This window comes from Nestor notabilis, unplaced genomic scaffold, assembly GCF_000696875.1.
Source record: "Nestor notabilis isolate BGI_N333 unplaced genomic scaffold, ASM69687v1 scaffold3194, whole genome shotgun sequence".
Taxonomy (NCBI): Eukaryota; Metazoa; Chordata; class Aves; order Psittaciformes; family Psittacidae; genus Nestor; species Nestor notabilis.
Genome location: NW_009924063.1, coordinates 3,614 through 16,990, shown reverse-complemented (window position 1 = coordinate 16,990; position 13,377 = coordinate 3,614). Strand labels below are relative to the sequence as shown.

Below are 13,377 nucleotides of genomic sequence, written 5' to 3'. Positions count from 1 at the left end.
GGGAGAGAATGGCCACCACTGTCCTGGGCCCCGAGGACAATTTGTTTTAGGCCTCTGAAGCCCCATTTCACAAACAGACCGCACATTGTACCCTCTGCTTGGTGAAGGGCTGGGAGGTGGGGCGGCCTGGAGATGGAAGTCCAGATGACTCGGGGCGAGAAAGCTTTTGACAAAGAGCAGGCGCCAGGGGGCTGCTAGTGGAGAGCAGTGTGGCAATGTGGGGCTGGTACCCAGAGCACAGGGCTGCTCGGCTGCTCTGTGTAGCCACTCACAGAGATGGAGAGTGGCTGTAAAACCATCCCCTGCCAAAGGCTTGGCTCAGGCACACTGAGGTGCTGCTTTACTTTCACCTTGCACTGATGTGTCAGGGTGTTGCATTGTGTCTCTGTGTGGATTCATGGGAGAATGGAGTTCCAGGTCTTGAATGGTTTTCTACATATTTCAGTCTGTAATAAGTGTTCAAGGCCAAGTTGGAGGGAGTTTTGAGCAACCTGATCTGGTGGAAGGTGTCCCTGCCCATGGCAGGGCGGTTGGAACTAGGTGATCTGTAAGGTCCCTTCCAACCCAAACCATTCTACAGTTCAACAATTCTATAACATAGACTTCTGTTCAGTGGCCGCTATCCCCTGCTTCCCTCCCCCACCTACAAGTGTTCACCCTGCCTTAGCATCCCTGCCCCAGAGGTTGCAGAGCTCTTTGAGACTGGCACTTCAATTATATCGTTTTATCGTTTGATTTTTGCCTTTTCTGTTGCACCAGCTCTCCAACCTGTCTTCGCAGGCAGATGCACGAACAGCAGTACCCACAAAGTAGAGAGAATGATTGAGGGGCTGAGAATAAAGAGACAAGCTGCAGGGTTGGCACATGGCATACTTAAGGCAGCAGGAGCATCAACGCCTCCCCAAGTATCACTACAATCTAAAAGAGTGGGGAAAAGGAAAAAAAAAGAAGAGCTCATGAGAGTCACCTCCATTCTTACACCTGAGTTAAGCAGAAGAGTTTCCAACAGAGTGGGAAGAGATCCTTGTTTTCTCTCTTCTATTTGAGGGATGCCTGCAGCTCAGCAATGTGCAGAGCTAACTTCTTTGTGCCAAGGCTTTGGGACCTCACAGCAGAGAAGCTGAAGGGAGAACCCTTCTGGAGACTGTTTTTAAATCAAGAATTCAGCAGCAGCCGTCCAACTCCCTGAACTGGTGCTCCTGGAGAACATGTTCTCATATGCTATGCCTTGATACTAAGCCACTGATTTCAAAATATTTACAGTGACTGTTACTAGAGTTAACAAATCTGAATTTCATTCTAGTCCAACTACTCCATCTAGTGTTTAATCCTCATAGTTTCACATTGTTCAAAATGTTTTTGTATCCTCAGTATCTTGCAATTGCATCAGGTTTCTCACTGTAGTTGATACTTAAAGCTCCAACTTCTGGAGACAAATGGTTACCTGAAAAAGGTGAATGGGGACTTTTTTTGTCTAGTTGCTTATTTTGAGCAGTTTTCAATCCCTGTGGTTTTTAGTAGAGCTTGAAATCTTGACAACATATGCCCTCAAAAGGCAACCAATAAAAGTTCTGTATTTATTTTATGTGACTTAATGGTTTCTGAGCTATTTTTTGTTGATGGAACCTAGATCCCAAGCTAAGTAGTTTTGGAAGATCTGAGCTGTCACATGTTTGAGGCTGTATTCACACATAAACTATTAGTATTGATCTCTTCTGCCTTTCGTATTTTAGACCTGGTAGGAACCAGATGAGCCCATGTCTTGAGATTAGATGTGCCTTTGCTAAATTCGCCCCACCATTCATTGCAGTGGCAAAGAATTTGTAGCAGGTTGGTACTTCCCTAGTGACCCATTGGAGTGAGTCCAGAGTAGGGCCACAAAGATGGCTGCAGCACCTCTCCTATGGAGACAGGCTGAGAGAGTTGGGATTGTTCAGCCTAAAAAAGAGAAGGCTCCAGAGAGACTTTCCAGTACCTAAAGAGGGCCTACAAGAAATCTGGAGAGGGACTTTTTACAAAGGCATGTAGGGATAGGAGAAGGGTTGATGGTTTTAAACTGAAAAAAGGGAGACTTAGATTAGATATTAGGAAAAAAAATATTCACAGGGTGGTGAGACACTGGCACAGGTTGCCCAGAGAAGCATTGGCTGCCCCATCCCTGGTAGGGTTCAAGGCCAGGTTGGACGGGACTTGGAGCAACCTGCTCTAGTGGAAAGTATGGGTTGGAACTAGATGATCTTCAAGGTCTCTTCCAACCCAAACCATTCTATGATTCTCCTCAGGTTTATGACCAGCATACAGGTTGAGTCTCTCCTACACGGATACATCATGTCATACAACCATGTATGTACTGGAGCACTCTGTGTTTGTAGAGGAGTGGTTTCTGTTCACCTTGCATTTATTTCAAAGCAGTGTACTAGGCCATTTCTAATTTACTTTTTAGCAAGTATTAACAATTCAGAACAGATTTTTGCCTTGAGGACTAGCACCTAATGTGCATCACAGAGGTACAGTATTGCCAAATCTGTTGAAGTTAGCAGAAGCCACTCCAAATTTCTTGCTTTTTCTCTTAAAACGTCCACTCCTGGGGGTGAAAAATCAGCTTCATTATTTTAATATCCAAGTTAACTGTATCTCTATCATCTCTATCATTCCTCATTACAGAAAGAAGTCACAAGACATGTTTTCAGAGTTCAAAAATAAATCCATTTTGTGTAAATCATAATCTGTGAACGACAGGAGTTAGCAATGCAGATTGCAATTTACAGCAGAGGCAACGGTGGATGCAGGAGGAGATAGCCCATCTCCCTGAGTGCCTTACCCACAGTGCTGGATCTCAGCCTTGGTTCCCTCTCAGAGGCTGTGAAGCAGCTCCAGCCCCTTCCCCATGTTATTCCAGTTATGGCATCCTGACTGAACATCTCCCGCACCGCAGCAGCCCCACACTAGCAGGATCAAACCAGCCTGGTGATACATTGCACAGATACAGTGTTGCAGAGGTCACTCTCAAGAGAATTTGGTCCCACTCTCAGAGAGTTGAATGGCCTGATCATTGGAAAAGAAAAGTTGTGTTTTCTTAGTTACATGGGGAAACTTTCAATGGGGATGGATACTTTCTGGGAACATTATGGGCTACTACTTCCCATGGTGTTCATATGTCCTTCTGTTTATTCATTACTAAATGCCCCTGGTTATGGTTGCTAAAACTAAGTACAGCTGGGAAATCCATCTGCAGCTTGTTTTCATGGCTGCTGTCACTAGGTTTGGCTTCACCAGGACACCCCACATTATTACCAGATGAAGAACAGTCAGCGGCACTATGGTGCCACTAATCAACACTCAGCGAGAACTTGGATGAAATGTCCCAAAACAAGGACTTACTCGTACTTTCCTGATCAGAAAAAAAGTTAAAAATAGAGAAAAGAAAAAAGTGACATGTTCATTTAACTCTTGCCATGGCCTGGTTCAGGACTTACTAAAGGAGAACAATTCCAGAAGCACAAGTAAAAACTCGGTGCCCAATTTCCACAAGGGATCAGGGGAGTCAGAAAGTTACAAGAGATGCCTTCAGCTGTGGTTTTCCAAAGTGAAGGCAAAGGCAGCTCTCTGGGTCAGCTTCACTGTTCAACAGCTTGCTTCTCAGCTGAAGACAGTGCCTCCTTACCTTCTTCTTTACATCTGCTAGGATATTCCTTGCATGATAAACTCACAGAGGCAAAGGGACCCAGAGCTGGCTCCTGACAGCAAACAGCTCCAGAGGGCAGCTGGCCCTGAGGCAGCCCTTGGTGTCCATCACTCTGCACTTCTGCTCATACTTCTGCACGTACAAACTCTAAAGCTTGGTATGTGGCATTAAGCACAATCCAGCCACAAAACATATGGACAAACCGAAAAGCAAAGGCGACAGTACCTGCCACTGCTCAAGCACCAAGAGGGCACTCCTCTCTTTAATTCATGTTGGTTTACTAGGTTAAGGAGTCTTGCTTTCCTGGGCCTCAAAAGAGGAAAGGTCAGACTAAGGACACAGATTTGGAGCAATAAGTTCAGTTGTAATTAAGTTATTGTAGCTATGTATATGCATATTATAGTGAAAAAAACAAGTCTCTTGGTAGAGGCATGCCTGGCCTGTTCACCTATCACTGCAGACACCTCCAACACACCCCCCTGGCCAAAGTAACTGATCATTTCTCCTTATTTGGAAACAACCCAAAACACTGCAGAGCCAATACTTTCCCAAGGGGCAAAAAGATGTGTCACTTTGGACTTTTTGTTGAATGGGGGGAGCTCCTAAACAGAAAAAGAGCACAGTCGTCTTTGCTGGTTCTGAAAGTGCAGGGTCCCATTTAGTCCAGCCTGTTACTCCCACCCCGTCCTCCTGTGGTGCAGTACCTTCCTCCCACAGAGCATCACTTTGGAAGCAAGAGTACCACTCAGTGCAAACCAGTGGGGCTGCTTTTGAGCTAGAGCCCTAACCACCATAAGAAAATCACTGAAAATTCACTGTACTGAAGTCCTGCTCTGTATTTGGGAAGGCCACTTCAGTGAAGAGAGGATGGAAGGGTCCTCTCAGAGAATTGCTTGAGTAAACTTGTAACATATACCAACCCAATGTTTTCTGCATGCTATTGCTGACATATCTTCTACTACTTGTAAATCCCTCAGGAAAATAACTTGGGAGAAGATTAATGTATTGACAAATTCATGTGGAAAAATTTCAATTAGAACTGAGGGCTATTCTTTTACATATTGAAATGTATAGTTCTGATATTTTAATGATTAATTTCACTTTGGAAATGCAAACGTTGGGGGGGGCAATGCTAGGGGTGTTTTTTCACTCTTTTTCTTGTAAAGTGGACTTTGTTGTTGTTTTAAAAAGTGTTCTCAATTTCAGTAGTCTTTTATCACTACAGACGAAAATAAACATTCCCATCAAGTGTAACACTTGGCTTAACCCAACATGATCTGCTTTACTTTTTCAGTTTTGACAAGAAACCTGGAAGATTTCTGTCTTTTTTCTGACCTGGACTTACACTCTGTAACGCTTTGATGTGTCCCCCCAAAGAGTGAATCAAAAAAGAAATGTAATTCCACAATAACTATTCTGTATTCCTGATTTTAGGTGTGATAATTTAACTATGTGTGATGTCCTATTTCAGACTAAGGTATTTATTTGTGTTTTGGCTTCTTATCTACCATCTTCTGTAATAGCATGAGAAAAATAAGCAGCATATGGCTGCACCAAGCAGTGCCTTAGTGTAGAGCGTGTCCTATTAAAAAGAAGTTAGTGGTGGACTCTGCTGGTGAGTTTATGCTGTCTCTACAGCCACCCTCAAGTCTACAATGATGTCAGGGTTGTTACCGAAGCAGAACCTGTAAGGAAGCTGTACGCACACTAAGACAGATAAAGAATATGGACAAGTAGGCTTTTGAACTCCAAAATAATTGAGTTTGATAAGCAGAAAGTGAATCTTTATCACATCCTAATATACACAGAGAGCAGCTAACATGGAAGCAATGTAGATTCATTTTTAGCAATCTGTTTATTGCTGGGCATGATAGAGTTGCTATTGCATTACAGCGCATGCCAGAGTGCTGTAATGTGGCCTTGCGGGCACTGCGTCTCTGCAGGGAAGGTGCAGGGACAGCAATGATCGTGCTGCCAACAGTGGCGTAGGGCACTCCGGGTACAGAGCGGTCCAGGAGGTGCAGGTTCAGGCAGCCAGGCAAGGATTTGAAAAACAGAGGGTGGACAGTGGTAAGAATTGCTTAGGAGCCTGCTCAGGTATGGTGTTTGGGAGATCTTCCTGAGTGCTGCTTATTTTCATGTGTGAGACTGGGAAAGGACTCTCCTCATAGCCAAAGCAGATGTTGAACATAGACATGGTCTGGGTTTGCTTTCAGAGACAGAAATGCTTTCAGCTCAAAAAGCCATGTAGTCTTTTCTTTAAATATTTGCCTGCCTTTCTGAGGGTCCAATCCTTCTTCTATGGAGACTCATTGCTCTTTCTGACATTGTGCATTGGTCCAACACTGAAATGCATTAGAATATGAATCAAGAGTAAACATATGAAAAATATGATCAAGTACGTTTTGGACATAAAGCCGGTAGACTCAGGAGCTGAGTACCTAGAGGAGATTCTTCAGGAAAAAAAAGCCTTCAAGCTACATAGGAAAAACAATACTTTCAGTGCAGCCACATAACTGTATGCAGCTGAGACCTGAACAGAAAACAAGAGTTTGGGTTTTTGAGCAAAAAAAGCAAACATGAAAGCATGCAGTTCTGTCAACTGCATGTGCAACCTTGAGAGATGCTTGAGTAGGACTAAAATCACTGGTTCCCCAAAATACATTGGAATTCTCTTAAACTTGGTGTCTCAGTTACAGGATGTAATTCTGTGCCATGAGCACTCTCTCTGTAACCACTGGCCTTTTACCTTCAACCTACCTGGGTATGAGACTCCCCTACCTTCAGTACTTCTTGGCCTACAGTGGTGGCTTACACAGTTCATCTGGGCTGTGTTCGGACTTCCTTCCCCAGGAGATTTACCTTCTGGGTGAGTGCAGATTACGTCTGGACTGGGGAGCAGCCACGGCGCTTGATGAGCTGCAGGGCTAGGTTGCAGATCCCTTTGGGTTTTTGCTCCCCATGGAGATCAAGCTGTGGTGGGGGATAATGCCTGGCCAAGTTTCACCCCAGAGCAGAAGCAGGACATGGGCAGTATGTGAACTTGGGAGTGAGGACCTGCTTGTGCATCCTGGGCAGGGACATAAGAGCCCTCTCAGGGTAACAGAATTTTTTTGTTCCAGCTCTTAAACCGAGAAGATGAATGTCCACAGGTCCACACCTCCCTTACAGAAAGGCAGCCTGACTGCTGATGGTACCACAAGATCTATCAGTTCTTTAGGAATCCCTTCAATTCTCTGTGTCTTAATTGGGATCTTGCTTCCAGACTTTGTCCCCTGTCTTGAAAGATTTATTTTCAGACTTTCATATTTACAGCTCACTTAACCTTCCTTCTCCCCCCTTCATGTCCCAGAGTAGTTTTGTAGATTGGCTAAAGAAGAGGCAAAATCTTCAAAGCCAGTGCCAGAGGCTCTGTCCCTTAATCACTCCCAAGGACAAGCTGGGAGGAGGAGAGGGTTGAGCTGTGCTCTTTGCCTGCATTCCCACACACAAGTGCCCACAGCAGCCTCAGCAAGGATCAGAGGGACTCCAAACACACCACGCATGGCCATCAGCACCAGCAGCCAAACAAGATCTGTCACTTCCTGGAGGTCGATTGCTACAGCACCACGTCTGCTCCGGAGAACAGCCTGATCATATTTTGTGGCTTCTGTGTTGTGCTTTTTCCTACTTCATGTGGTTGTGTGAGGCAACGACTGCCAGAGAAGCTGTCCCCACATCTCCTTCCTGTGCCACCCCTCTGAGACAAAGCCACTGCGTTTCCCCAGGCCAGCATCAAGCTGGCAACAGAATCTCTGAGGACAAGGCAAGGGATGTCCCTGCCCAGAGAAGCCCACCCATGGAGAGTCTGAACTAACTCTTGTAGCTAATCTGCATCACACAGTTGATTTTATTAAGCAGGGAAAGGGTACAAGAGGAAAAAAATCCTCTTGAGGTCCTCCTCCTTGTCCCCACATTTCACCTGCATATCATCACCTTCCTCCTCTCTGCTGTGGATGTCACCTAGCACAAAGTCTGTGTCTCTGAGGCACCATGGTTATGGACCAGGTGGGAAAGGGTGGAGGTTCTTTTTGGCCATGCATTCTCATGAGCCTTACACCACTGTACACAGAACGAGGTCCTTTGCGCTGAGCATGAACTGCGCAAGGGCCGCTCTGGTTTATATACCCCAACACTCATGAATTCACTGATGACAGCCCTGAGAAGCTGAAAAGGCGGGTCAGGCTTGTACCATTAAATCCCTTTCCTCCAGCTACCTACCTATTTCTCTACTACACTGCCAACAGCATGCAAAACTGATATAACTTATGCCAGGTCTTCTGTCAAGCCTTGTTGCTGCAGGAGACTGCAAGTTTGCACAGAAAGAATCGGCTTTGTTGGGATGGAAAATCACCCAGACACCAGTGCAGACATCTTTATCTGAGCCCCATCCCCTCAGTTGCCATCAGGGTCACTGGGGAAAACCATGACTCATCTGGTCTAGTTTTGGTACCTGCTTTGGGGTGGGAAGAGTCATGTCCAAGAAGCAGCTACTTCTCCCTTTTCTACACTAGCTCCCCTACAGATTTTCCCTTAGAGCTGACAGCAGTTTGGTTAGTAGACAACAATGTATTTAACCAGAGAATATTAACAGCTTCCTTAATTCACTTACAGACATGCACACCACCAACATGCAGACATTTTGCAGGGCTACATTACAGTGGTCAGTTCACAGATTCAGACTAGCTGTGCTGTCACTGGTGTGAATTTCTCTTCATCTTAATGAATCAAATATGTCCTATAACTCATAATTAGTTTTCATTTGGACTTGTACCACACAAATCTTTTATTTCCTAGTCAGTTCAGTTTACAAATGGAAAGTATGCAGGCCACAACTTTTTACAGTGTTCTACAGAAAGAGCTGTTTTCAGGCACAACTAGTACATGATGATGTTCAAAGAAAAAAAAAGAAGTCACAAAACCAATATGAGAATGTATTTGCTTGGGAGCCCAGAGTACATAGCTCTGTGTGTTGCAACACAACCTGAATTGCAAGGATTTTGTGCTTTTTAAACATCATCCATGTCATCTGGGAAATATTTCTGCAAGAATAAATAGGCACACAATGTTCTGAAAGGTAAATGGCTCCTTGTTTCTCCAAAAGCTTTCCCAATCAGTCAGTGCAAGTTGCTGAGTCCCTTTGATGCTGCCATTTTGATGCTGTTTTGTAGATACCCTCTACTGACTCTGTAGAAGTACCACTGATGGGAGATGGTGGGCTTATTTATATCAGATTCACTGAACTGGACAAGGGCTAAGAGGACAATAGCTACTTCCAGCAGAAATACTTCATGCAACATGTATGCTATGAGTCACACAGCTCACATGCAGGTTACATTTGCCTTTATATACATATACATACACATACCCAAATGTCAATCTCAAATTATTGCCCAATTCAATTCTACTCTTACTCAAGCAGTTACAATGGACTATTTCCTTCTTAAATGGAGAAAATGCATTTTTTCCATCCTCATGTCAGTTAGAGTAGAGGTTTTAATTTAAACATTTGAAATCAAATTTTAACTTTAAAAGGCTAGTTCTTCTCCAAGAATTGAACGGATTTTAACCCAAGAAAAGAAATTCATGCTGCTCTCCACCATCATGACAATGAAGTGGAATCCCAAAAACGTTGCTGTAATACAAAAATTTAAATACCTGCTCAGATCTCCTGAAGGAAAATACTTACCTCAAATGTGCGCAAAACTTTAGCCAATGCCCCAACTTCTTCTTTCAGAGAGAAAATCAAAGAAATCACACCATTTTTATTTGAGGACTCTTCAATGTACATAGATTCCTGAAAAAAAAATAAATTAATTGAGCAAATAAAAAGATTTACATTCACTCTAGGAGCCAGTTTTGCTTTGCTCCATTTCCTTTTGCATGCCATCAACACTATAAAGAGGGTATAAAGCTGCTTTAAGTGGAAGTCAAGGCAATTGTTGCTGCCAGAACTTGAGTAGCTCTGGGGCTGCTCTGATTTATAATCTGATTTATTTGTAGAGACAAAAATCCCTTCTTTCAAACTAGGGCCCATGTGGAAGAAAAGTAGTCTAAAAGGACATGAAAGTAATATCATCTCTGCCTTGCTTCACCTCTCAAGTGTATCAAGACCAAGGATGGCTGGAAACATTACTGTACTTTGGCTTCAGCTGCAGTACAAAGACCTTCCCTCAGGCTTTCTTTTCATTAACACTCAGGATTAAGCAGAGTGATGGAGATGAGCTCTGTGCATAGAAGCAGGTTATGATCTGTGTTTCCCTTCAGTTCTGCTTGTACCCTTCCAGGTAGGCCCAGGAGATGTGGTATTCACAAGAAGGATACGGCAAGTGGTTTAAAACCAAAATAACAACAACCAAACAAAAAGAACAGGGAAAAATGTTGGAGCAAATGTTTAGATCTTCCCTAAATTCCACAATGAGTAGAGACTCAGGGCAAGACATGTTTTCATTTATGTTTGTTCCCTTTCTTTTACTGACTTTCTCTGCACATTCCAAAGGCAATTTCCAGTATTCCCAAGCAAGGAGAATGTTTATTTTAATTATTTTCATGGTTCTCGTTACCAGAATGTCTTGGTATTTCTCAGTACACGTATTTCTTTTCACAAAAGCCCTGTTAAGTAGAAAGGAGCTATTTCACCACTTCAGAAACAGGAAACTGAGTCCTGGAGTGGGCCTAGGTTTTCAAAATTACCTGGGTACCTGACATGGCAGGTAAGTGCCTGCTGAGACTTCCACAATCTCTTAATTTTTCTGATGACAGCAAATTGGATGCACAACCAACACGAATGTTTGGAAGTCACATTAATACCTTATTTGTTGGGGGTGAGGTGGGGTGGTGGTGTTAACATCTATTGGCCTTGGGCAAATTGCCCTTGGTTGGTGTTTCAAAGATCACACAAGACATCTGCTACACAGGCAGGTACTGGTATAACAAGTCCTCAGCCAAAACTTGACTCAAATTATTCATTCAATTTTTCTTTATGTATCTGAAGATCTGCAAATACAGCAGTCAAAGCCTGCCTTTATTGTAGCTATTTCTTAATTTAATGTATAAATCAGAGTATAATGAATCTCAGGTCCTAAATACTGTCCTTAGAAAAGACAGTCTTTCTAACAGACAAATTAACACTCAAATCTAGCTGCCCTGAAGCCATACAGTTCTTGGTGGGACTACATGTTCTGAGGCACTGTTATAAGGAGTTGTCTTATTTTGTAAAGTAAATAATTGCTGATTATTCAGGTTGTCTGTGAGGCTGCTGCTAACCTGAGAATTCACTTCCAGAAACTGGTAACAGATTTTTCTATATCTGGCTTTATTTCCAGAGGTTGCAAAGGTTATCCAAATGTTTTCCACTTTATGGGGAACCTCTAGTGGGAATTGTAGTAGAAATACTAGTTTTGTGCACCAGAGGGAAGATTGTCACCTGTGATGTTTCCCACAGCATCTCAGGGTCTCCTGGGTCTTCACCCAGATAGGGAGTTGGCCCAGCTGTTACATGATGGGAACCAAGAGGAAAAGCAGTGAGGAGCGATGTGGCATCTCCTAATGAAACCTATTTACACCTCAAGCAACCTCATTGCAAGGGAAAACAATGACAGGAGTCTATCAAAAGGCAAGCCAAATGAGGGCAGTTCAGAAATTTTATGATAGTGTAACCAAAATGCATCTGAAATGCCATCTATGCATTGCTTTGCCCTTCTGTTTTCTTTCACCACAGCAAAAACTGATCTTAAGGACAGAACTGTGTCTGTCCAATGGACTGAGAATTTGCTTTTCATGGTCTGCACTGGAATTGCTCTAAAAACATTGCAGTTATGTATTTAAAATACTTTTGCCAAGGCATGATGTGAGGACCAACTTCTTTGGCAGGTTGACTTGAACCTGTGTGACAAAGGAAGAATTTGTGGTTTGGACACCTGCAGGAGGTACAACAGAAGGTTCAAGTCCTACAAGGTAATTCTGATGTTAATTTATACCACAAGATGACCCAAAAATGCCTTAAAAACCTTCTTTCTAATTCAGATTTTCGTTGGTCACTAGATTTGATGTGTTGAGATCAGACTCTTTCAATCTGTCATCATTCATTTCCCCACTCTTGTAAATCGATTTATGTTGATGCTTAAATTAAGACATATTGCAGTAGGAAGAAGGCACTAATCCTGCAAATATAGTGATATTTGCTTAACTTCTTGCACATCTGTATATGCACTCAGATCACTTAAAGATCTTTGTACAAATGTTAGTTCCAGCCTGAGTCAGGAACTAACTGAGATGACAGCTTTCATTGCAAGGGAAGAGTAAAACGATCATTTTCCTGGTACCCAGTTCTTATCAATATATATGGAGGCAGTATTTATCAGTACACACTGGGGACAACATACATCAACATATAAACTGGAGGTAATAAACATCAACATACACAAGGCACTCACACTTATTGGTTAGCTTTCTTGTAGTACCTATGCATAGTTTTAACTGCTGATCACAGTTTATCCATTCTCAAATCTAATTTATTATAGAAAGGAATATGGAAAGGAATTGCAACTTTGGGGGTAGCTCTGCTTGCCTAGTACAATCTCAAAGACAGGTGATATGTAGTTGCAAGGATGGGTTTACCTGAGCACAATGTAAATCTGCATTTTTTTGATTACCACTTTGCAAGTAGATTGATATTGCCTTTCTGGCACATGTGGCAGTATTGGAGGTCATTAACACAGACCTGTTAGCTTTCTAATCCATTTCTGAGCTGGTGACATAAAGCCATTCAGAGTGAATTCCAACACTGTTAAAGCCAGAGGAAAGTTTCCTTGAAGTTTAAAGAAAATGAGATTCCTAAGTTACTTCTGAAAATGGAACTAGTTTCCAAGTAAGTTTTCTTAGGGCATTTAGATGCTAAGCTCCAATAGATGTCATTGGGACCAAGCAGTTACACAACTTGGAAAAGTAGTAAGGTGAGACCTTAGAGAACTGTTATAAGAGTTCAACCTCAGCACACAAAGTGGTAGGAAACAAAGCTTCCTTTGTGACTCTGCTCTTTAAAAACCTTGTAGAAACTGAAGCCCTTTTTTGCACATCTTCTGCAGCTTGTCTCTGGCTTCAGCAGCACTGCATAGGACACACAAACACAGAATTTCATCTTAATAATTAACCATGCTGGCCTCAGGTTATGTCACTTGCCCCTGTAGTAACTATAGTGCCTGTAATTGAAAGGCATGGGCTTCAGGACTTTCCTGTATTTCCCAAAAGCAAAGAGTTCAAAGTCAGCCAGTAAACATTAAAAAAGGGGATGTCAGAGTTCCAGAATTTAACAAATAGCTCCACCAGAAGAGCAGGTAACTTCAGCTGCTTTCCTTTAACAGAAGAAGACAGCTTGCTTTCATCACACAGGTTTAAGACCTCTAAATTATCTGTTGCTCTTTTCTGCTTCTTCTCCTTCTCTTTGACATATATGCAAAGATACTGGTGCAATATTGATTTTCATTCTCACTGCACTTTTGTGAGCACAATTAACAACAAACAAGCATGGGGGCTGCCAAAAGGGAAAACAGTGGCAACCAGGCACTGCAAAGCATCAGGACAGGGACATTGTTTCCTCCCATCTTTGGTCACACTGCCTCTCAGAAAGCAGGGGACAAGATTTGCAAGCAAGC

At 42.9% G+C, this 13,377-nt stretch overlaps 1 protein-coding gene across 1 annotated transcript in view; it reads right to left on the bottom strand.

The window, feature by feature from the left end:
- The window catches only part of PAH (phenylalanine hydroxylase), a 36,171-nt gene that overhangs the window by 22,648 nt on the left and 146 nt on the right, over window positions 1–13,377 (bottom strand). Inside the window, exon 2 of the mRNA XM_010012443.1 lies at window positions 9,414–9,521. Within this exon, the coding sequence (XP_010010745.1) occupies window positions 9,414–9,521 (108 nt within the window). The remainder of the gene's footprint in view (window positions 1–9,413; window positions 9,522–13,377) is intronic.